This window comes from Diabrotica virgifera, chromosome 3 (assembly GCF_917563875.1).
Source record: "Diabrotica virgifera virgifera chromosome 3, PGI_DIABVI_V3a".
Taxonomy (NCBI): domain Eukaryota; kingdom Metazoa; phylum Arthropoda; class Insecta; order Coleoptera; family Chrysomelidae; genus Diabrotica; species Diabrotica virgifera.
This window is the reverse complement of record NC_065445.1, coordinates 2,229,880-2,256,557: the sequence shown is the minus strand read 5'-3', so window position 1 is coordinate 2,256,557 and position 26,678 is coordinate 2,229,880. Positions and strand designations below refer to the sequence as shown.

At 32.4% G+C, this 26,678-nt stretch overlaps 2 protein-coding genes across 2 annotated transcripts in view; both read right to left on the bottom strand.

Annotated features, from left to right (window-relative positions):
- Positions 1-9,108, bottom strand: LOC114324444 (actin-related protein 2/3 complex subunit 3). The gene is made up of 4 exons (XM_028272303.2): positions 8,946-9,108; positions 8,671-8,850; positions 5,108-5,277; positions 1-1,852 (listed from the first exon to the last, which is right to left on the bottom strand). The coding sequence occupies exons 1-4, from the start codon at positions 8,949-8,951 to the stop codon at positions 1,672-1,674; spliced, it is 537 nt and encodes a 178-aa protein (XP_028128104.1). The 5' UTR covers positions 8,952-9,108; the 3' UTR covers positions 1-1,671.
- A 2,348-nt stretch (positions 9,109-11,456) lies between these two features.
- Positions 11,457-26,678, bottom strand: part of LOC114324441 (arrestin domain-containing protein 3) — a 28,778-nt gene continuing 13,556 nt past the window's right edge. Inside the window, exons 5-9 of the mRNA XM_028272297.2 lie at positions 21,833-22,015; positions 17,808-17,999; positions 16,982-17,129; positions 11,737-11,808; positions 11,457-11,678 (exon numbers count right to left, since the gene is read on the bottom strand). Coding sequence (XP_028128098.2) covers positions 11,623-11,678; positions 11,737-11,808; positions 16,982-17,129; positions 17,808-17,999; positions 21,833-22,015 — 651 coding nt within the window. The 3' untranslated portion in view covers positions 11,457-11,622. The remainder of the gene's footprint in view (positions 11,679-11,736; positions 11,809-16,981; positions 17,130-17,807; positions 18,000-21,832; positions 22,016-26,678) is intronic.

Here is a 26,678-nt window from a genome sequence, read left to right as displayed (position 1 = left end):
TTTTTTATGTATAATCAAAATTTATTTAGGAAACAAAGATATTTGAAACATTGTAAGAAAGAATAATATAAATACATTTTTAAAGCATAAAACTGTTTACATAATATATTTGCATTGCTTTGAAAAGCAGTTAACCAGAAAATTAAATTACTATCCACTTAACATCGACAGTTAAATCCAAAACCTCTACAACTTAAAGTTAAAATCTACAACTTTTCAGAAGAGAGAAAAAATTTAGGTACTTAGTACACACGGTTCTTAAACATTACTACGGTTGCCTAAATCGACTAACCAATGAACATTAAGGGTGAGATTACGTCACGAGAGTTTACTGTCATTTGAATCGTAAAATGATTTTTTTCGAATCCTGAGAAAACCGAGTATTTTAGAAAAATTTAAACGCAGGATGCAAGATTACATTATTACCGAGGGCGGAAAGCCCCTTAGAATAAACAAGCAGATTCTATTGAATGAAATATTTGAAATTAAATATCACACTTCTCTTTTATTTTCAGCCCTGTAACTTATTAAAATAAACATTATAGAAGTTTTCATGGACTTTCAGCCCTCGGTAATAATGTAGTCTTTCATTCTGAGTTTAAATTTTTCAAAAATATTTATTAGTTTTCTCAGGATTCGAAAAAAAATGAATACAATTAAAACACATTGAGAATTTTGACATGCGTCAAAATTTTATATTAACTCGGTAAAATTCTTAACTGTTGAATTCCAGCTTCCCTAATAATTATTGTACATCAAAAGACATTAGAAACTATTTGTAGAGGATTGGAATCTGTATTGGAAATAACTGTTAAAAATTTTGTAAAAATGTAATACATTTTAGTTTTCAGCCCAAACTTAGGCCACACACAATGCAATAATGTTCACATTTTTGAACTGTCAATATTTTTATTTTATCATCTATTGCATCTATTGTTTAAAAACAATATAGTTGATAAGATACCCTCAGTTGCGGAGAAAGGATTAATAATAAAGATTTTTTTATTCAGTCAATGGTGTGAGCACTGTCAGTTAAATAGTAACGTGTGGCCTTACTTTTACACGCATACCTATTGTGGCAAATTTATCATATTTTTCAAAATTTTGGAATGCATTTAAATCGTAGAACAAACTTTTGATTTTAATACAGATTTTAATTCTCTACAAGTATTCTCTCATGACTTTTGATGTAAAATAATTAGGGAAGCAGGAATTCAACAATTCAGAATTTTACATTGAGTTTCCTATGGCCATTTTTACGATTCACCACCCAGTATAAGATAAAATGTGTACTATTTGTCTAATTATTTCATAATAACACAAATAATACACATATACACACAATAACACACATTCAATGATCGAAAATAATTTAAAAATATGGGAATGTAAACTCTTGTGACGTAAAGTCAAAAATATAAGTCTCCCCACCACCGTCGGACAAGACAACCGTAATAAAGTCTAATAACCGTGCTTAGTACATGTTTTTTTTTCTCTTCTTTCTTTTCTGTTGAAAAGCATGTTTTGTCATGATTTTTTCAAAACAATAAATTATTAAATACCAAGAAAGAAAAAGCATGTACTAAGCAGATAAGTTTTTTGCTCTCCTGAAAAGCTGTAGATTTTGACTTATAGGTTTTGGAATTTAGCTGTCAATTATGTTCTAAGTATTTATTGGCCTGGTCCAGACAGTGACTTGTCCATAAACTTCTTTTTGGCAAAGCACAGCCACCACTTGCTTGGTTTCTTATCTTCTCCAAAAACCTTATCACAAACTCTCATTCCCACTTCCTGTCTGAGTTGCGTCAAATACGCCTTCAAGACATCACCATCATTTTGATTTGCTGGTTTACTAAAATAAAATAAATTTTTATTCTGTTTCCCAAATTACCAAATATCAAACCACTAAATAATAAATGATGATAATAGAGTATTTTCTTGATTTTAATTTCTGTTATAAGTAAAGTAATTCTCTTGACCAAGTAGAAATTATGTCAACATTGTAAGATTGACATGTAAAAGATTTCAGTAAAGAAAACAAAGCATATACAGGGTGTTAGTAAATAAGTATGAAAAACTTTAAGGGGTAATTCTACATGAAAAAATAATGACAATTTGCTTTACAATCGTATGTCCGCAAATGCTTCGTTTCCAAGATACGGGGTGTTGAAATTTTTTTTTCAAACTGCGAATTTTTTTATTGCTCTAAGACCTTTTAAGCTATGAAAATTAAATTTGGTGGGTTTCAAGAGATAGTTATTATTTTTTGGCAAACAAATAACAATTTTATATCTATACAGGGCTACATCAAAGACAGAACTAGTTTTCGATCGGTTGACCGATCATCATCAGTGCAATCTTAGAATCTACATGCAAGCCACCAAAGTAAAAATACCAGGGTAAAAACCCTTTACATTGATCCGTCATCGGAACATATGACAAAGATGTGAATTATAACATGGATGATTAAGATATCCAATAAGGATGATTAAGATATCTTTCTGTCTTTGATGTAGCCCTGTATAGGGATTTTAACAAATATACCTTTTATAAAGGATTTTATGTTTTTGTAATGGTATACAGCCAACTACAGGAAATTTTTCCTCGTGAATTTTATATCCATTATTGGCGCGCCTACAGGTAATGGTCTGAATTTTTTTAAAGACAAAAAAAATAGTACGCCACTGAGATATTTCAAATTAAAAATTATTTTTGTATTCCACGTTTAATTTATGATGAAGAACCTTTCTTGTCTTTTTATGCAAAAAAAAATAAAACATCTTCGCGCGTATTTTTCATTTCGTAATACATTATCAAAAACTCTCCAATATATTAATGCCAAACTAGAACAATAACAGAAAATAGTTCTAAAAAGATTTTAACTATGTGCAAGGCTACAACAAATGTTCAAAATTACCTCCTTTAAAGGTGACAAGAGTAATTTTATATTCACCATTGGCGCGCATACGGGTAATGGCCCGAATTTTTTAAAGAAAAAAATAGTATGCCACTGAGATATGTCAAATTAAAAATCATTTTTAAATTCCTCGTTCAATTTACGACAAAAAATCGTTTTTGTCTTTTTTCATATGAGGCGCCGTTTTTATGCATTTACGTTTGCATACGTTTACAAAGCATTTGAAATAAGTTGAATATGGAATCTATCTCGAATAATTTGTAAGCGTTAAGATGTTTTATTTTCTTTTGTATAAAAACGGCGCTGCATATGAAAAAAAAAGACAAGAATGATTTTTTGTCGTAAATTGAACGAGGAATTCAAAAATGATTTTTAATTGAAGTTTCTCAGTGGCGTACTATTTTTTTCTTTAAAAAATTCAGACCATTACCTGTACGGACGCCAATGGTGAATATAAAATTATTCTGTCACCTTTAAAGGAGGTAATTTTGAACATTTGTTGTAGCTTTGCACCTACTTAAAATCTTTTTAGTAATATTTTCTGTTATTGTTCTACTTTGGTATTATTATATTGGAGAGTTCTTGATAATGTATTAAGAAATGAAAAATATGCTCGAAGATGTTTTATTTTTTCGCATAAAAACGGTGCACCATAGGAAAAAATAGAAGAAAGGTTCTTTTCATAAATTAAACGTGGAATACAAAAATAATTTTTAATTTGAAATATCTCAGTGGCGTACCATTTTTTTCTTTAAAAAATATAAAATTGTTATGTGTTTGACAAAAAATGCGCAATAACTACCTCTTGAAACCCACCAAATGTAATTTTCATATCTCAACCGGTGTTAGAGCAATAAAAAAATTGGCAGTTTGAAATAAAAATTTCAACACCCTGTATCTCGGAAATAAAGCATTTGCTGACATATGTTTATAGAGTAAACTGCCATTATTTTTTCATGTAGAATTATCCCTTAAAGTTTTTAATACTTATTTACTAACACCCTGTATACTGATTCAGTCGTCTCCTTTGCTGATTGGGGCACTGCAATATCACAAAAAACATTAGTTCTATTCTCCATCCTACCTTGACTTTATAGTATAAGGAACATAGGCAAGGCATTCCTTATGAGACTTTTTAGAGCGGTGATGCCGATTTTATCAAAAATAATTTGTGATCAAACATTAGCGAGATTAAATTAGATGTTTTAGAAAGATAATCTACAATTTTAGGATTCGTATACGGTTAAGTTTATTTGATATACTATAGTTATTACGCATATAAATCCTAAAATTGTAGATCGCCATTCTAAAACAGTTTTAATTTAATCTCTCTAATATTTGATTACAAATTCTTTTTGATAAAATCAGCATCACCGCACTAAAAACTCTCATAAGGACTTTTCGCATTGCTTATGTTCCCTATTCTGTAAAGTCAAGGTGACACGGAGTATAAAAAGTGTTTTTTAGGTTTACATGACAAATTTTAGCATCATGCTGCCATTAGTGTATTTTTGACAGCTGCATAAAGTTGAAGTATTTGTAAAAATGATGCATATGGACAAAAAAATGATTTTTGATCTTTCTTTAAACACTATTATTTGAGAAATAAAACAGCGAAGGAAACCAAAGGAAAGCTGGATAAATGTTATGGGACATGGGACTAATGCTCCTTCAGAATACACTGTCAAATTTTGGTTGGTGAATTTCGTAATGGCCATGTATCTACATACATTGATTGTATGACATATGGATCAAAAACTCCTTATTCCAGAAATAGATTTTTGGCACAGATCAGCAGGTATATCTAGAATGATGCACTTAACAAATGAAAGAATAAGACAAATAATGCACAGAACAACCACCATCATAAAAGAAATATAGCAAAAACAGCTTTTTTGGTACAAACATGTACAGAGAATGACAGACCATTACCTACCAAAATTAATATTGGATTGGCAGTCACTTGAGCAAAAAAACAAGGAAGACCAAAAAAATGGTTTGAAAAAGCCATGCCAGAAAGATATCTATGACTAGGAATCTAATCCGATAAACGTGAACACCAACTGGGAACTAGAAGGCGCATGACGCTATGAACTGGACATTATAATATACATACATACATAATCGTTGATCCTCTTATACCGTAAGGTGTCGAGGTCATTATAATATTTAGAATTTACATTTACAAACCTGTAAACTGAATTGAGTGGAAAACCTGGATCCCCTGGTATATCAAACCTAGATATGGCAAGTGATCGCATCTCGTTCTGGGCTTGAACTTTAGTACTACATTTCTGCAGCTTCTTCAAGCATTCTGTTATGTAGAGAGTAATGTATATCAACAATCTATCAGCCTCGGACTAAAAAATATTTTTCGTTTAAATAAAGATAGATTTATTCAGTTCTTGTGAGTGTACAGACAAATAATCCCAGATACAAAATCCCCATAAACAGTTCCTGAACAAAAAATCCCCGGACAAAACATCCCCACAAAAAATTCCAGTCAAATAATCTCAACAAAAATTTTTTGGACCAAGTATCCCCACAAAAAATTCGGGATAACAAATTCACAAGAAATATTTGCTGCTTAATAGTTCTCAAAGTTTTCCGGTGGGCGCAATTGACGCAAATGTTTTTCAGCCTTAGTACATGAGAGTATGGCAATGCAAGTGAATAATTACATGATTCCCACAGCCCTAGCTCATTTACCATATTTTTCATGATTTTTGAAAAAACTCACTCTCTTTTGTCATGTCAAATTTGAAGTTTTTTATTTATTTACAGTGGAACCCCGATAAGTCGGCCCCCGATAACCCGGAAGTCCGGATAACCCGGACCGATTTTCATCAGATAAACATTTTGATTTTCAATATTTTGTATTTTTCAATTTAATTGTGGCTTATTTCCAATCAAAATAGTTAATTATCAGACAAACCTTTCAACAATAAAAATGTATGTAATATAATATTTGAGAGATAATGTGTACGTGCGTAATTTGAACTATACGATATTAAAAATGACTCATAGCACACGCCGCAGAAACAACAGCCACCTGTCTGTAGTATCTATTCCTTTTTATTTCAAACTGTCAGCATTGTTTAGGAAAGACTATTTAAAAAATTCTTTTATAAACAATGGTCTTAAGTATTGTGTGTCTTGTATTGTTCGCTTCCATTTGCTTACGTTTGGGTTTGGTGTTTTTTAGTAATTTTAATGAGTAGGTATTACTGTGAATACTGTGCATATTTATAAATATATTTCATGTTATTTCAATTCTAACGGAGTTTATCTGTAAGTATACCGTATTTTATTAATTTTTACCATATTCTCCGGCTATCTCGGATTTTCGATAACCCGGATCGGTCGCGGTCCCGATTAATCCGAGTGATCGAGGTTCCACTGTATTTATTTGTTTACGGGCAAGCTCAATTCAGAAAAGATTATTACAAAAAAAAATATTACAAAGCCAAAAGCAAAAACATAACAGTGTCAATACAAAGAACAAATATTACAATATGTATTGGATAACAAAGCTAATAAGTTTAAAAGAAAAAAAAGAACATTACAATATAAAAAACAAACAAAGTTTAAGCTTAAAAATTGCTGATAGAAATTATATCATCAACATCTACATAGTTATATTTGTATGTTCAACAAATGGTTTTTAAATCTATCCAAGGAATTGCAGAATATAATTAAGTCATTTAGAGAATTCGCAAGTCTAAGTGTTCGTGGTAAAAAATTGTTGTAAGTATAGTTATATCTATGGAAGCTTATGTGAAAAGTTTGGGTTTGTTTTGTTGACCGAATAGCTACAAAAAGACTAATTTTTGACAGAAGATCGGGACAGCTACTATTACCATTAATAATGTTCAATAAGATTGTCAGATCTTTTCTTTTTCTACAGGTTTCTACTGAAGTAATATTCAATAATAATTCACTATCTGTGTGGATGGTGTAGATGAGGATGGGAGAAAAATAGACACAGGGCGCAGCAAACTGGCAACGGTTGGTAATGGATAGGACTGACTGGCGTAATAGACTTGGAAAGGTTGAGGCTCTTTCATAGGGCCGTAGCACCATTGATGATGATGAATTCAATATCTGTGTAGCTACGATATATGTTTTTTTTTAAAATATATGTGATATCTTTTGTTTGTAATTGTACTGACCTAATGTTATCTTATTCTTTTTTTTTTCTTTTTTGTAACTGTATTACTCATACGAGTTATTTTTTCTCAAACCACTTGGTTATATGTTATATTACGATAGTTTATGTTATATAATTGGTTAACATTAATGTTATATAATTGTATAATTATGTTATATAATTTAGAACACTGTAAAATTTATATCGGAATAGGGCTTGCCCGTGAATAAATAAATAAAAGATATGTATCTGAGAAGGGTATGCTGAACTCTATCAAGTTTATTTTTATGAACTAGATAATATGGAGACCACACAGAGAAACAAAAATCAAGATGAGATCTAACAAGTGAGCAATATAAAATTTTCATTGAATTTACATCTATGACATCACGAGATGTTCTTTTAATGAAACCAAGCATTTTCATAGACTTTTGAGCAACGGTACTGTTGTGGTGTTTAAAGCTGAGTGAAGAGTCTAATATTATTAGAGTTTAATGCTAGATTTCGTTTTTCTTTTCAAGATTGTAAACGGAATGATAGATTCGCCTCAAATTTTGCAGAGAATAGGTCTTAGGGTTCCTCAAAGGTGCACAAGATCTAAGGACGTTTTTCACTTAGAATTCCAACAAACAAACTATTGTCGAAATAGACCTACCAGACAAATGTGTCAATCTGGAAATGGTTTAGATGTAGACTTTTTTTCTAGCTCTCTGAATAGTTTTCGAAAAAAGCTGAAAAAATCTTTTTAAAATACAATGTAGGCTGTCACTGTAAACTGTCATTTACATATTATTTTTTCTATTTATTTGTCTTGTGTACATTGTATGTAAATATTATCGAGTTCTAAAACTGTTAATATGATATGAATTATTTAATGATTGTAATTATTGTAATTGGTACAACCATAAATAAACTATTTATTTATTATGCCTAGGTCTCTGATTTGTGTGCATGATTGCAATGCTTGATCGTTAATAGTATAGTCATGTGTTAGTAAATGGTGATTCCTACAGAAACGCGTAATATAACACTTACCAACATTTAATTCCATGCCATTAAGAGAGCACAACTGGGATAATTTATTAATATCTGATTGTAGTCCAAGAGTATCATCATGAGATCTTATTATCGCAAAGCACTTAAGGTCATCAGCGAAAAGGAGAGCTTTTGTATGGGAAAAACAAGTGGTAATATCGTTAATGAATAGATTAAATAGTAGTGGTCCCAGATGTGAACCTTGGGGAACACCTGAAGTTCATTTTAAAAATTTGGTATTTACACACTTACCGTTTTTCGGCATGAATCCATACTGGGAAAAGCCAGTTGGAATTCGAAATTACAATAATAATTCATGCTTAATCTTAATTGCTAATTATTATTTTCGTGCCGAAAAGAGGTATCATGAAGATTGCTCTACTCTCATGCCCTGAGACTGAAAAGCATTTGAGTTGATTGCGTTCATGGGAAAACTTCTGAGAACTATTCCGCAGCAAATATTTCTTGGGGATTTTTGTTGGTTGAAATTTTGTCTGGAATTTTTTGTACAGCGATTATTTGTCCTAGGTTCCTTTTGTGATAAAATGTAAAGTAATAATAAACTTACCTTAATTTCGTAGGTTCTGAAGAAAACATTGGCTTTGAAATAGAAGAGTGATTCATCAATGATATCCTGTTCTTGCTCATTACTTTGTACTGGACCAGGCCCTTTGAATCGAGTCTTTATTGGCAGAATTGCTATGTTGCCTACAATTGAGGAGGGCTCCAAAAAACTGGAATGATAAGCCTAAAAACAGAATAATCCAACATTAGAGAGGATTAAAAGACACGCCCAATTTTTGTAACTCAACAATTTCTCAATAATTATTTTACATTTCTTACCGGCATTTTTATAGTTCTGCGTTGAGTTATTTACATACGAAATATTTTTATAAAACAATTCAGGAAATAAATAACTAAAAGCTACAATTTTGACGCTATTTTTAAGGTTAATGTTTAGTCTGGTTGACGTTGACACTTCTCTACACCTATTTGTCAAATTCAAATCATACACTACTGATTATGCAACCCACTTCTTAATCTTACTTAAAAATTGCTTGTCTTGTAGTAGTTGGAATTGTTCAGTTCAGCAGAGCTTGCCATAATCAGAGGTGTAACCAGGATGATTCTAAGGGGGGTTACATCTACTTATAGGTCTCTGGGGGTATGGAATAATAATGGTGTTAAGCGTATAGAGCTCAAAGTACAGCTGGCTCCAAAAAAAACTGATACGATTCTTAAACATAGAGTTATATATTAGCATAGAGAGAGTGTCTTTCAGAGCGAAGTGACGACACCATCTTTTTTATTTGGATTAGTGCTGTTTCACTCTTACGCATAGTAAAGCTGCTACAGTTGTCCTCCTCTTCCGTGCCTATATTCACACTGAATGTCATCATAGATTTCCGATACAATGTGTTAGAAAGAGATGCAGCAAACCAGTCCATGAGATCTTGTCGTCAGGAAGCGCGGAAGGTAGGCTCCCTCTATGTTAATATATACCTCTATGTTCTTAAAGCGTATTTTGTAGAAAATTGAGCAGTATACTTTCTTCTTCTTTTTGTTTTGTTCTCGCTGCAAGGCCATTACCAGCACGATTTATAGGCGATCTTGATGACATCCAAACTAGAGCCAGACTACAATGTAGTCTGGCTCTAAGCCATATCAAAATCGCTGACTATGTTCTTGTAAAGCTTTTGATGAGGTGTGATAATATAATGAATAGGGCTTTTCATCGATTGTCATTTGTTTCGAGCTTCTGTCATGTGTCACATAATTTTAATATATCTACGCCATACGTCTTTTGTTTGTATCAGTTATATACCAATAACGTATGACGTAGATATATTAATATTATGTGACACATGACAGAAGCTCGAAACAAATGACTGTGAATGAAAAGCCCTATATGAGTTTAATTAGGTATATTTAATTTATTATATTTTGAAGGATAAAAACTTTTTATTTACGTACTGTCACTGTCAAATCTTAAAATTTGTCATATAACTTCAACCACAAAAAATAGCTGTTTGTTTGTTTATTTTATTATTTGTCTGTCATAATAAATATAATATGTCAGACCAATCATACACTGCTCAAAATAATCAAATCTTACTAAGAGTCGTATCAGTTTTTTTAGGAACCAGCTGTACATCCAAAAGGGGGGGTTATAACCCCCAAAGCCACCCCCTGGTTCCGCCTATGGCCATAATCACGGTATCATCTGCACATCTTATATGCAGATGTTGTTAATAGTTCTTCCATTAATTATATTCCTTCACTTTCAGATAATAATTCTTCTTCAAAAATGGATTCACTATATACATTGAATAGTAATTGAAACACAATACATCCCTGCCTAACTCCCTCCCTTAATTTAAATTTCTATAATGGGTTCGTGATATATTACAAATTGTACTCTTTGATTCCATTAAAGTTTTGTTATTATTCTTAAACCCATTTGTCTGTTTTTTGTCCTTAGAATTTGGACTAATTTTTCAAGTATTCTCCTCTCTGCTTCCTGCTCCGTTTCTAAACCCAAACTGAGTAATCTATTTCTTCTTCCAGTTTTTTACTTATACGACCGTGTATTATTTTCAAGAATAACTTAAGAACATGACTTAGATGATATTGTTCTGTATACCTTACAGTCTTTAGCGTTTGTAAGGAATAGCGCAAAAGGTGAAGAGTGTAACCACTCTTTCGGTATATCTCTTGTTTTGTATATTGTGTCTACTATAGTCTATTATATTGTCTAAGGTTTCATCATTTATGCATTTTAAGCTTTTTACTGGAATTTGGTCTGGACCTACAGCTTTGCCATTTTTGCTGTTTTTAATGCCACTTTAATTTCCTCTTGTAAAATTTTTAAATCCACACCATCTTCTACTTCTACTTCCATCTGTTCTGTTATATTGTCTTTGAACAACCTATTAATGTATTATATCCATCTCTTCAATTTTTCATTAGTATTCAACACTAGTTTCTCATTTGTTTGTATATTTCAGTATTCCCTTTTTTTGTTGTGAGTTTTTTTTTCTCACATAAAAATTCAATTTCAGGATTATTTGAAAGTGTTTACTAATTGTCTTACTTATTTAGATCTCTTGTTTTTTGCATAACATTCATTTTGAACATATTCTTTCCACATTTTTCTTATGTTAAAATCTAGTAGAAATATTGAGTCTTTTTGAGTTGAAAAGATTATCTAAACATTCACTCATGATTTTGGGTGCATTTGGTTGGGATATTGACTGCCAAACATGTTTAGGGTTCCTTAAGCCTAAATATATTTGACTTTGATTTTTAAAAAGAATTATTAATTGTAATAACAATATAAATAAATTTAAAAAATCTACATAATACAATTTATAAAATATCTTCTTACCAATCACATATCTATGTGTTAGTATTTCGTTTCATGATTTTGGTATAGAGTTTTTATTTATAAAACATTAAGTATATAAAATATATATCATAAATTCAATTTGTGCTTTAAGTAGATGCCCGTTGTTTAATGTCAGTAACTGCCTTTAACCACATCGTCATATGAAGGAGGAGGTCCTTCTGCTGTACCTTAAAAAGAACAAGAAATTCAGTTTTCATTTTAAAAATTTGGTATTTACACACTTACCATTATTGTCATCAATGAAGGCTAATCTATCATTGGCCAAAGGTGCAGAAGGTGGAACAGGAGGATAAACGACTAAAAATGACAAAAATTTAAAATATAACAATATTTTTACAAACATAGAGAACAAGTAGTTCATTACATTAAAGAGAAGCTAGGTATCAAGGAATATATAAGATGTTACGCCCTCCTTAAAGATGCCGACTCAGAAACTGGCTCCTCATTCAAAATAGGTATTAGGTCTAAAGCATCTATTGACTTATTATTTAATAAAGAAATTTGGCCACCGGGTGTAAACGTTAAGTGGTCTACAGAATCCTTATTCTCCAAACCAACGACTTCATCTGAGACAAATATAAATCCGAAGAACATCAGAAGCACGGTTAACTTGGAAAATCCAATTACCATTCCAAGTAACAACAAGAATGAAGTTGATACCACAAATATACTGACAGACAAGCAGGCCATTGCAATTTGCAAATCTAAAGATCCTTTCCGTTCTCATATTAATTTCATTAAGAAGGATACCTTAGAACCATCGATAAATCTGGATCCTTTGGCCCCACCAAGAGTTAGATTAACCAATAACTCGAATAGTCGATATCTTTTAGCCAGATTAAGGGAACCCGGATATCTTTAAGGCCATTAAATTTCATCTTGCTTTTCTACACGACCAACCTGCATTAGTATTTTATGATGGGTATACTAACACAAGTGTTAAACTGTTTCTGACTTCCGAAGGACTTCCGACTAAGAGTGAAGATCTAAGAAAAATTCTTCTAGAATTCAACGATGCTTATGGAATTGGTGCAGATAAGGTAGACGCTGATCTTGCTGCTTTTAGGTCTTTTCTCACGTCGGAAAGAGTTATTCACCTGCAAAAATCAAGGGAATGTCACCGAAATTATTATTCCACTAGCTCTCCAAGATGAAATTTTTAAATAACACGACGTGTTCTGAGTAACTAGAAACCTCGAATAAATTTAGTGATGACAACTTTAGTATGGTTCTGATTAATATTCGTTCTATAAGAAATAAAACTAACGAATTATTTTTGTTTCTAGAGGAATTAGGATTTCCCCAGATAGTTACTGTTACAGAACACTGGCTTGAAGTCAACGAGCCTTTTTTTGTAGAGAAATATACCACAATTGCTAGGTATGATCGTCCAAACTCAGCTCATGGAGACACCCTAATTCTTTCTGCAAACAATGATTTTACTCTGATAACAAAATATGACTTTCTGTTGAATGAAGCCTTCTTTGAGTTTTCCTTAGTTTTTAATAAAAATCTTAATCTTTACATTATTTGCATCTATAGATCACCTGACTCTTCCGTGGAACTATTTTTTCAGAACCTGCTAAATTTGTTAAATGACTTGCCTCACAACAGCAGAAAAATTCTATGCGGAGACTTCAACAGAAATTATGCTGCTGCTTGTGCTACCCAAATGTTCTTGGTCAACATATTTGAATCATATGGTCTCTCAATGCACGTTAATTCTCCTAAAAGGATTACAAAAACTACATCTACCATAATCGATTATATTGTCTCCGATTTCTCACCCCTTGATGTCTGCTCTACAGTTATTAATGCGGAACTATCGGATCATGAAGCAGTATATACGAAATTTAACATCTTCAGCAAACCCTCCTCTAAAACCCGACGTTTAGGTAGGATTTTTTCCGCTCGGAATTTTCATAAATTCCAAAATTTATGTTTAACTTCTGACTGGCATTTTCCTTCTACGGACGTGGACTATAATTTCAGTGATTTTTTAGAGAAGCTTGTCTGTATCTTCAATAAGGCATTTCTTTAATTACGATTAAGCCAAAACATCGCAAACCCTGGGCTACCAAAGGTATCCCGCATATCAGCAAAAAATATGCGTTCACTACTTTATATCAAGAAATTTACTACCAACGTCTCTGTCACTCAATATATCACCAATTACAGAGTCACATACCTAAAACTCATCAAATCAGCTAAAAAAGCCTACTATTAAAATCGTCTGGGAAGCTCCAAAAGTGTTGCAAAAGAAACTTGGTCCATAATAAACGATCATCGAAATAAAACCCACGCAGCTCAAACATTTGCCCTTCCAAACCCTGAAAATCTAAACGAATACTTCATTAACGTGAGTAAAAATATAACATCAAATATTCAGTCTCAACAAGATCCCATTTCCTATCTCCCTAATTCAGAAATTGTCTCGAATTCATTCTTTATAAGACCAATCTATAAATCTGAATTGTTCCAAACGATCAATAGTATCAAAAGCATATCATCTTGTAGTACTGATGGATTATCCATAAAAATCTTCTCAAATCTCACAGATAATGTGTTAGAACTCCTCGTGTCACTAATAATTAATGATTCCTTTAAAAATGGTAAATTTCCAGAGTGCCTAAAGACAGCCATTATTATTCCTCTTCATAAAGGTGGCGAAAAATCTAATGCCTGCAACTATAGACCTATTGCCCTACTACCGGTACTCTCCAAAATTATTGAGAGGCTCATAAAAACCCGACTTATGTCCTTTCTCTTTGATAACAATATTTTATCACAAAATCAGTTCGGCTTCTTAACTAATAAATGTACAACTGATGCCATGTTTTCTGTACTTCACGAGGTTTACCAAGCACTAAACAATAATCTTTATACTGCCACTGTTTTCTGTGACTATGCCAAAGCTTTTGCTTGTGTAAATCACGACATTTTGATTAAAAAATTAAATTTCTATGGAATTCGAGGTATTTCTTTGAATTGGTTCAAATCTTACTTAGATAATAGGAAACAACTGGTTAGAGCAAATGATACTGACTCTAGTCTCAAAAACATTGTATGTGGAGTACCACAAGGTTCAGTATTGGGTCCTCTACTTTTCCTTATCTTTATAAATGACATCACTAATTTAAAAATCGTTGGAAACTTTTTTATTTTTGGTGATGATACCAGTATCACTTGGAGCAACTCAACTATTGCAACTCTTCATGCAACTATAACTTCTGATCTTCTTACGATAAAAACCTGGTCTGACTCTAATTTACTCTCCTTTAACGTGGATAAAACGATAGCATTATCATATAAAGGTGCTATTCAACCCCTGCTTGTGAATAGCAGCCAGATCTCTACCGTTGATTCTGTAAAATTTCTTGGTATTCTTTTAGACAGCAACCTTAAATGGTCCCTTCATATCGATTTGTTAAGTAAGAAACTCGCCTCAGCCTGCTATGCCATAAGATCTGTTTCGAAGGAACTCAATTTAGCATCTTACATATTTTTCTTTGTTCGAGTCTCATCTTCGATATGGTCTTCCTTTTTGGGGGTCTAGTACAGCTGCCCAATTTGATGTTATTTTCAAATTACAAAAAAGAGCAATAAGATATCTGTTTGGCCTCAGAAGAACAACCCATTGCAGAAGTTACTTTAAAGATAACGAAATTTTAACCCTTCCATCTTTGTATATTTTAGAAACTGTTAGCTTAATTCGTAAACACATGCATGTTTTTCCAGCAAGGCCTCATCATGACTACTCCACCAGAAATTCAACTTTTGATGTCTATTTACCGATCCCGTCTTCTGAGTTAGTAAAGAAATCTATACTATATTCCGCAAAAAAACTATACAACCATCTCCTTTTACAACTTAAATCTGCAACATCGTTTCTCAAGTTTCGTAAAATGACAAAAGCTCATTTATCTAAAAGACCATATTATTCAGTAGAAGAGTTTCTTAATGACTAACTAAGAAATCACAGTAATGTACAAGTAACTAAAGTGTATTTATCTATATTTGGGTGTCACATACAGCAGTTTAAACTTATTAGTTCCTTTGTTTGTGTTTTATTATATGTTGTATGTTCAATTTTGCAACTTATAGTAATTTTGCAATATATTGGTTTTGTTTTTTACTTCACTTTTTTAACTTGTTTATATTTTATTTTTATTGACGATTTATCTAATTTCATAAAATTGTATTTGGTATTGTTATGTATATCTTTTTCGTGACTCTATGTTAAGCTTTGTCCATAAAATTGTATAATTTTCAGTGACAATAAAGCATATTTCTAATAATTCAGCAATTTTTATATAATTCTTTGAATGAGCAATGCTTTTAATTTCGATTCGATAATCTTCTTTGAGTGCCGTCTCTCAATCGGAGCGAGTTGGATAATGATCATCACTATCTTTACTCTATCTATCGCTGCTCTGGAGAGTTCTATTGAACTGCATTTAAAGCAGTCCCTTAAATTGTTCAACCATGACAGTCTCCTTCATCATATTGGGACCGTGCAAGTTCGGCAAAGCGACACCTGGTTTCTACGCTCTGCAACTTTATTCGCACTTTTAATTATATTGGCCAATTATATCAGTCCCGGTTACTGGATAATTGTTAAGGCCATAGTCCAAAAAAATAATAAGAAGAAAAAATAAGATTCAGGTTATGTTATTAAAACGTAACCAATTGTATGTAGTAAATAAAATTAGTTATTAAAATGCAGTACTGCAAGCCAAATACAATTAATTAAATTTACCTTTATATAATAATTGCATATCATATCAATATTGTGGAGCAATATATAATTTTTCTTCTTCAACGACAGTAGGTATGAAATGTACGTCAATTTGACAATTTAATTGACAATATGAATTATTTAAGAAAGTTGCAATATTTCTCCGCTATTCGCGCACGATCGTTTCTCGTATGCCTTCCAAGTACTTGCACTCCTTCCTCCACTTATCTTTCCCTGTATTATCAATCCTAGTATACCATATCGCTAACTCCTCATTACGTGTCCCTGATATTGTAACTTTCACATTTTTATTGCCTACTCTGTCTTGTTTAGCAGAAGTTAGAGTTATTCAGCAGCGCTTGTCATAATCACGGTATCATCTACATATCTTATGTTGTTGATATTTCTTCCGTTAATTATTATTCCTTCACTTTAAGATAATAATGCTTCTTCAAAAATGGATTCACTATACTTATACATTATACATTGAATAGTACTGGAGACATAATACCACACACCTGTCACACTCTTCTCCTGATTTAAATTTCTGAACTGGATTTGACACATATTACAATTTGTGCTCTTTCATTGTAGTAAAGGTTTGTTATTATTCTTAAGTCCATTTTGCCTTTGCCTTTAGAATTTGGACTACTTTCTCATGACTTACTTTGTCAAATGCATTTTTAAAATCAACGTAACAAACATGCATATCAATAAGTGCATTAATCTTACCTGGAGGTGCTTCAGCTACAGGAACAAAACTATTTGAAGGGCTATTAACAGCATGTTCAATTTGTTCAGTCCTGACTATAGTATCTCCTAATTTAATAGTAACTTCAGCAACCATATTACTGTGAAATAATGGATAGAGTGCTTGTACCTAAAACGAGAAGATTTATTTGTATCTGTATGATTGGTAATGGATGATAATATGCTACCAAGATTAGATTGCGAAAGCCAGGATTGTGGGAAGCAGATGTTTTAATCACAAGAATGTCCATAAAGCAACTTGGATATCACCAAATGTAAACACCACAAATTGACCACGTCAAAATTGACAGAAGTGCACTTGCTACCACTTTCCTGTTGTTTACACATGGCAATTAGTAGTAACCGCAAGTACTTTCAGCCAGTAAACTTGCCAAGTGTAAATGAAGCTAACTGAATACATGACATAACATGAGCACTTGGCAAGTTTACTGGCTGAAAGTACTTGTGGCTACTAAATTTGCCATGTGTAAACAACAGGAAAGTGCTAGCAAGTGGACTTGCTACTTTCGTGTTGTTTCCACTAGTTTATAGCTAGTAAACTTGCCAAGTGTAAATGAAGCTTTTGACACTTTCGAGAGTTGCTGGAAGGGTAACATAGTAACAACATAGGAACTCCCCTGGAACTCTCCTTGGTAGAGGAGTGAAAATATCTACAAAGGGCATATTCAGGCTGTAGTACCATGATGATGATGATGATGAAAATCGTCACAAAATCTTATTTAGCAGTTTTTAAAAGCAGAAATACTTTTTTAAAAAATAATTATGCAGGATAAATGTTGTAACTTACCCGTAATGAACACCATTGTTTAAATAATGTGCATCTAGTAAAATTAGTTATTATAGCAGTTTCAGGAATTTTTAAACTAAATTTATGAATTTTTGTGCTTCCTGGTGCAACACCAGATCCTTCTGCTACAGCTAAAAGAATTCTCTCTGTTTTATGTCTTGTTGATGGGGAGTAAGCCGTAAGTTGGACAGTCTACAAATAATAATACACAGTAAGTATACGCGGTAATACAAAACTCCTGTATATCATTTTTCTTCCTGTGATTTAGATAGAACAAAGAATACATCAGCCTAAGAAAGTACGTTTAAGAAAGCATCCTAACAAAATGCAGAGTAGATCGCCACGATACGAAGTAGTTGAAAGAGTCAATTTACTCGGCAATGGGAGTTCCTTATACAACATGTCAACATTTAATTTAAGTACCGACACGAAATAGTTGGAAGAGTCCATTTTTACGACGAAGTAAGTCCGTTATAGAACATAAAAATATTTCATTTTGTAAATAACATTATATTATAATAATATAGTCTGGAATAACACTCACAATAACGAACGTAATTCTTAGTCCAATCAACAGCCATTTTCTTGTGGAATTTTGAGAACCAAGGTCGATTTCCTTGAAAATTTGGATTTAGGTAGTAATTATAACATTTGTCAAAATCTACCCTATGCCGAACTGAGCATTTGCCCTGGGGGTGAAAATAATCCCATCTAGGGGATGAAAAATTTTTAATCAAAATAACTATGGAAATCGAGAGTGACAAATTCTGAGTAAATTTTGTTCTATAACATTTTTTTGCAAAATTGACACTTTCCAAGTTATTTGCGGTTGAAACTATGCATTTTTCATTGAAAAAAGTCACGTTTTATAAAGGTTTTTAATGAATAACTTAAAAAATTTAATTTTATAGAAAAATCATTAAAAACAAAATTGTAGCTAATAAAAAAACAAAGAGATTCTTGTCTGAAAGACCTATGTAAACCCAATAACGACTGAGTTATTGCTCTTTAAAGGATGGTTATTTTTGAAGAACATCGAAATGAAGAACCTTTAATCTCAAATAACTCGAATGTGGTGCAATTTTTTGGGAAAACTTACCGAGACATCTTTTAAATCTCATAAAATACCTTTCAAATAAGCTCTGACAAAAGTTTTTTTCATAAGAACTGACTGACTTATGACGAAAATAAAGTCGATCTCTGCTTTTTTCTGCTTGAAATGTAAAAATCAAACCCTCGTCGTCACAATACTAATAGAAACGAATAGCTTCCCACTTGAAATTAACTTTATTTAGGTATAATTGGTACGATCCATGTGATTTGACCGGTTTGGAATGAATAATTTAGAAAAAATAGTTGATTAAATCGAAGATGACCTTTTTAAAATTAAAAAAATGTGCATTTTTCTTAAATAAATCTAAAAGTATTCATAATATTAAAAAATGTTTTAAATATTAATTGTAGAATTTCTATTACTGAAAATTTTGATTTTTTTTGTTTTTGTATCATGAATACTTTTGGGTTTATTTAAAAAAATGCACTTTTTTTAATGGTATTAATGTCATTTTCGAATTAATCAACTATTTGTTTTTTCTAAAATAAGCATTCCAAACCGGTCGAATCACATGGATCGTATCAACTATACCTAAATAAAGTTAATTTCAAGTGGAAAGCCATTCATTTCTATTAGGATTGTAACGACGAGGGTTTAATTTTTACATTTCAAACGGAAAAAAGTAGAGCGCGACTTTATTTTCGTCATAAGTCAGTCAGTTATTATGCAAAAAACTTTTGTCAAAGCTTATTTGAAAGGTATTTTAGTGGACTTAAAAAGATATTTCTAAAGTTTTCCCAAAAAATTGCACCATATTCGAGTTATTTGAGATTAAAAGTTGACTTATTTCAGTTTACTTAGATTTGAGTATTACGAAGCAGATATTCTGTTGGATATTTATCTAGCTAAACGGACAGGTGATGATAGTCTAGTCGCAACATAGGGGGTCCCGTGGGCAGTTCTAGCTCGCCGTGATTTGATGGTGGTATTATAGGTTATTTGGGTCACTGAATCAAATGGAAGTGGTCTAGAAGCCCAAATGTGGTGCGTTTAATTGTTATTAATAAATTATAGTAAAATTAGGCACTTTTCAGGAATTAATAGAAGCCCTGTATATAAATTGATAGTGTTAAGGTCTTCTCTGGTCGCTGAATGGAATACGACTAATCGCGATTACTCAAAATATGTTCTTATTTTGTTAATAACAAAATAACTGTTTATTTGCCTAAAATCTCGAAATAATGCGCTATCTACAGCAAGTTTGTAGTCTTTTCATAGCATTTTTATATGCTAAATCGATTGCCACTACTCGTGATAGCTTAAACCACGTTCGGACTTTGTTATTAATAAATTATTGCAAAAATACCGGTTTATAGTACGTTTACTCACGGTTTTTGCTCTAAATTTAAAAAAACCACTTGTGTTGACATTAAATTTGTCATACACGTAGCTAACATGTCAAACAAAACAAGTGATATTGTGCCAATGTGTGGTTTTACCCTGGGGGTGAGTTTCACCCCTTTTCGAGGGTAAAAAAAGAAACCTTTAAAATAAGTCCGGAAGTGGATACACTGATTAATTCTAAGCAACTTTTGTTCTATACAGTTTTTTGACTAAGTCAATACTTTTCGAGTTATTTGCGAGGGAATAAATATGTTCATTTTTGAACAAAAAACCCACGTTTTTAGAAGGTTTTTCGCAAATAACTCAAAAAGTAAGTATGTATGTTTTAAAAAAAAATTTCCTAGCAAAAATATAGAATATAAAAAAGTGAAAAAATGGTGAAAGTGTGAGGTCCGTAGACCCAGTAGAAGCGGAGTTGTAGCTAATGAAAAACAGGTTCATATTTGTCAAATTCCCAATCGAATATTTCAACATAAAATAACCAAAAAAGAAGCATTTTTTGAGGAAAACTCGTAATAACTTTTTTAAAGCTTGTAAAAAAAAATACTCTTGTTTTTTGAAAAAGTATTTAGTATCAAAACTAAGCAAATTACGCTCAAAACAAAGTTGGTTTTGGTAAAAAAAAACGGGAAGTTGGAAAGTGCTTATAAAACCATCAAAGACGTGGTTTTTTTGTTGAAAAATGAACATATTCACTCGCAAATAACTCGAAAAGTATTGACTTAGTGAAAAAACTGTATAGAACAAAAGTTGCTTAGAATCAATCAGTTTATCCACTTCCGGACCTATTTTAAAGGTTTCTTTTTTCACCCCCGAAAAGGGGTGAAACTCACCCCCAGGGTAAAAGCACACATCGGCACAATATCACTTGTTTTGTTTGACATGTTACCTACGTGTATGCCACATTTAAGGTCAATCCAAGTGATTTTTTAAAATTTAGAGCAAAAATGGTGAGTAGACGTACTATAAACCGTTATTTTTGCAATAATTTATTAATAACAAAATCGGAACGTGGTTTAAGCTATCACGACTAGCGGCAATCGATTTAGCGTATAAAAATACTATGAAAAAGATTACAAACTTGCTGTAGATAGGGCATTATTTCGAGCTTTTCGGCAAATAAACAGTTATTTTGTTATTAACAAAATAATTACATATTTTGAGTAATCGCGACTAATTGTATTCGATTCAGCGCCCAAAAATACACCAGAGAAGACCTTAACACTATCAATGTATTTACAGGGCTTCTAATAAATCCTGAAAAATACCTAATTTTACTATAATTTGTTAATAATAAATAAACGCACCATATTTGGGCTTCTAGACCACTTCCATTGGATTCAGCGACCCAAAAAACTTATAATACCACCATCAAATCACGGCGAGCTAGAATTGCCTAATGTGCGAAGTGCTTATTGTAGAGTCTCCCAGGTGCGCTATTTATCGGTCTGTTTGCTTTATACATTTTAAAAAGCTCTAATTATAGACTGTCACCAAGAACTCTGCATTCCGACCTAAAAGAGAATTTTCTCTTTTCTATTTGGTTTAAATTTTTTTTATTATTTACCGTTGATAGTTGTACCGCTATGCTGTTAATTTCTGAATCGGACGTGTTACGTATGATCGCTTTAAAGTAGATCACATCTCCTAATACATAGTTGTCTCTTTCTAGTCGCAACTCCATAGTCGAGGGTTCTTTGGGCCAGCAACATGTCCCCACTTCTTTGTTGACTTCCAGTGATACTGCTCTCTAAAACAGAAATATAACACAATTTACAGTATGGATGAAATAATAGAAGATATGGAATCGCCACAACTAGGATGCAGACTCGGTCACAGTAGAATCAGTATAGTGTGCTATGCGGATGATGCAGCCCTGATTGCAGATGATGAGGATGACCTACAAAGATAACTTTATCGATTCTACCAAGCATGTCGACAACTCAACATGAACATATCCACGCAGAAAACAAAATGCATTACCATTGCGAAAGACCCAATTAGATGCAAGCTCGTGGTAGAGGAAAAACCCATAGAACAGCTAAATTAGTTGAAATATCTAGGTATAGACTTATCAAGTTATCATGACCCAGCCAGAAACCTAAGAGGACAAATTAACAAGGCCGCAGCCATGTCCGGATGTTTGAGAGATGTGGTCTGGAATAACCCATATATGAGAATGGACACCAAAGTTAGAATTTATAAAACTTGCATCAGACCTGTTATGACCTATGGCAGTGGTTCCCAACCTTTTATGTCTGGCGACCCACCTTCTGATGTTTTTTCATATTCGCGACCCATCACTCACCCATGATGATATATATGTACGTGATTCAGCTACTGTACGAGCCACGCCGCGACCCACCGGTTGGGAAACGCTGACCTATGGTATTGAATCGAGAGAAGATACCAATAAAACTAAAAGCATGCTACGAACGAAGACAAGAAGAGATATAATACGAAACAACATCATCAGGGAACAATGTGGCGTGCAAGATGTAGTCAGATGGGGCAGGCAAAGACGAAGAGAATGGTTCAGTCATGTAAAAAGAATGGAGGAGCACAGACTACCAAGAATTGCTCTAGAAGGAAAACCAGCAGGCAAGCGTCCACCAAAAAGATGGAGATATAGCTGGCAGTCTACCTCTCAAGAAATACTTCAACGTCGGAACTAATAGCTCGACAGATCTACAACAAGTATAAGAAGAAGAAGACAATATGTATACTATTAGTAGGTACATACACTATGGACGACGACAGAGTTTTAATAGTATTTTATGTAAAAAGTTACAAAAATGTTATTTTTTCTACGACCGTTTAATAACAAGCTCATTATTCGCTATTTTTTCATAGATAATAGCACCTATTACTGTACCCGTGAGTAATAATTCATTACTCACGGGCTGAAGTTACTCACGGGTCATTACTCACGGGCTGAAGTTAGATTCAAGTGGCGCATGCCTCTTTTAATATTAATCGTATATAAACTGCAAATAAAATTACATAAACTTGTTTATTTAATACAATAATTATTTCACAATAAAACACTGAAAAACGTTTGTTTTCTATACTTCCACAAAATTTATTACAACTATGTTATTACTACAGCTGTTTCGGCAAAGTGCCTTTCTCAAGTGATATATTTTACAACGTGTTTGCCTTTTTAAGTCTTTAACTCAAGAGGTTGAGGAGTGGGGAGCAGTTTGTCTCGAGATGGTCATTCAGAATTATATCTGTATTTTTCAATTTATTAATTTCCATTGATTCTAAAAGTGATAGCTTAAGGCCTTTATTTTGAATATGTAGAATTTGAAACTCTTCATTGAAAGAATGATTATGATCTAGAAGGTGAAGTGCGTATGTAGAAGTGTAGAAGATCATAATCATTCTTTCAATGAAGAGTTTCAAATTCTACATATTCAAAATAAAGGCCTTAAGCTATCACTTTTAGAATCAATGGAAATTAATAAATTGAAAAATACAGATATAATTCTGAATGACCAACTCGAGACAAACAGCTCCCCACTCCTCAACCTCTTCAGTTAAAGATTTAAAAAGGCAAACACATTGTAAAATATATCACTTGAGAAAGGCACTTTGCCGAAACAGCTGTAGTAATAACATAGTTGTAATAAATTTTGTGGAAGTATAGAAAACAAACGTTTTTCAGTGTTTTATTGTGAGATAAAATGAACTTCCATCAAGTAACGGTCGAATCCATCAATTATTACAATAATTATTGTAATTTATACCAATAATTAACTTCGCAAATTTTTTAAAGGAATTTTAACTGTAACAATGTCAATATATTTTGTACGTTTATATCTTGTTTACTAAAAATTTTGACGTTTATCATTTAATTTAGTGACAGTGACATTAGCGCATTTTGTTTATGTTAATTGGAATTTATAACTAATATTGTGTTTGTTTTTCAAGTTATATTGTGTTAAATTTGTTATAACATATCATGTATAGTTATATATTATTATATTATATATAGTTAAATGTAAATATACATTATAACTATATATTATGAAATACGTCCACCGACAACAACCATTTCCTATTTATTAGATTCACTGACAGTAAGTACAAATTTAAGCTTATATTTTTCGGAAACGAATGGAACTTATATTGACTATTTCTATTAGTTGTATTTTTACAATAAATGGGAATTTAGTAATAGTAGGCAACCAATTATTCAGCCACGTACTAGGGGTAAATAGCATTTAGGTATTTTTGTAAATTATAATAATTTAAATCTCGAGTAGTTGATAATTAAATTTTTTACTAAGTAAAATAAAAAAAGTCGTAGAAAAAGTATAGTATTCTACTCGCATGTAATGGCTATTACTCACTCTGATGAATTACGACATTCGCCTACGGCTCTTGTCGCAAACTTTATCATCGTGAGTAATAGCCATCATTACATGCTCGTTGAATAATATACTATTATGGGATGCTTACCAATTTAATATTACATCTATATGTATGTGTGTTTCCACTTAATATTATACCTTTAATTTTTAGAAAATAATATTTCTCAGTATTACAAAAAGAAGACTAATAAAACTATATGCCCCATTACCATGAGAATATTACCATCGGCTGTTAGCCTAGTACTGAATGGAAGCACTTTAAGAAAAATTAGTCTGACTTTCTTGAGAATATGCATCGACAAATTTCTGAAAACTGGATTCCAGGTCATAAAAACCTCATCTGATATTTCGATTCTGGTTATTACTTCTTCATCATAGTCATAATTTACTTTTAACCGGCTCCTAAAGGCACGTATCCATACGTTGGTGCTCTGTGCTCGATGTAGCAGCTCCACATAGTAGTGATGTTGAAAAAGTATCTATTCGCTACAAAGTACTCGTTACTTACGAAAACCGAAAGTAACGATTACTATACAGAGAGGCAAGTCGTTACTTTGATTACTCTGATTACTTCGTACCAATCGTATCAGAGCGAGTACCTATTTGAGTATTGTATCTACAATCGGTTGATATCGGAATCGGACCGGTATTCCACGAGTGTTCGGTATCAGTACAGTTAAAGTATGTTAAACAGTAAATGGTTAAGATCAACTAGTTACCACTATAAACATCCTGGATTAGCCGATAATAGTATAAAAGGCCCGGTTTCAGGTAAAATTTAAATATGTTTTCTGGTAAAATTTGTCAATCTTCATTTCTTAATGTTGATTTAATTGCGTACAATCCAAACTCATTATAATTTCATTAATACAGATTAGGCTTATATTGACGAAACTGTACCGCTAAAAGGGTTTTTCGAATTCGATTGTAGTGCGCGACGGGGTTGCTATTTAATCACCTTTTAAGTGGTTTTCAGGTATTTATATAATAAGTTTATGGAACTGAAAACCAACCAGTATTAAAATACGATTTCTTGATAAAATTTGTTAGTCTTTATGTATCACGGGAAGTGTTAAGTAGTATTACTCATTTTATTCATTACGTTTTCTATCATTATGTGGCGTCCGTGGGATAGTAATAATGGGGCTTCTTCTAGTGTTCCGGTAAAGAAGAAACATTTATCTGTAGATGCAAAGCAAATTGTAAAAACTATATACAGTACCTTACTTAAAAGAGGACTTGACACAACTTCCGCTACGAGTGAAATATGCGATTTGACGAAAATACCTCTGACCACAGTAAAAAGAATTACATCAAACCCCATAGAAACAAGAAAAAAACGTAAAGATTTCAGTTCCACCAAATGTATGGACGAAGCCGATAAGGACTTGATACGTCGAAAAGTCTATACCATGTACGAAGAGCAACGCATACCTACATTGAGAGCTCTGAAGCAACGGCTCAATGTTGACGAAACCCAAATAAGCTGTAGCCTCACCAGCTTATGAACAATTTTGAAAAGTATGGGCTTTCGATATGGTATAATTGACAAAAGACAAGTAATTATCGAATCTCATAGATTACAAAAATGGCGTTATGAGTATATAACTTCGAGAAGAAAATTCCGTTCTGAAAATCGTACGATAATTTACCTCGACGACACATGGTTTGACACACATTCAACGCGACCTAAAGGATTTGCCGATCCGTCCGGTAAATGTAAGACAAAAGCTCCGTCAAATAAAGGGAAAGATAACTATTTTACACGCTGGATCAGAATTGGTTGGGTTCCAAATGCCCTGTGGCTTTCTGCAAAGAACATTAAAGACTCCTGCGTCGACTACCATGAAGATACAACGGCAGAACTTTTTGAAGAATGGTTCAAAAATAATCTTATGCCAAACATTCCTCAGAATAGCGTGATAGTAATGGACAATGCAAGCTATCACAGTCTCCAACTAAGGGCCAATTTCTCATATCGAGTTCAACTCCAGTTTAACCTGAACTTTTAGTAAACGTCAGTTTAAAGTCAAA

What these genes read in the sequence shown, in the direction of transcription:
- LOC114324444 (XM_028272303.2), bottom strand. An exon ending in TCAGAACCTACGAAATTAAG is followed by an intron (nt 5,278 to 8,670) that starts GTAAGTTTATTA and finishes AATATTTTTTAG; the next exon opens with TCCGAGGCTGATAGATTGTT. An exon ending in CCACTCAATTCAGTTTACAG is followed by an intron (nt 1,853 to 5,107) that starts GTTTGTAAATGT and finishes ATTTTATTTTAG; the next exon opens with TAAACCAGCAAATCAAAATG.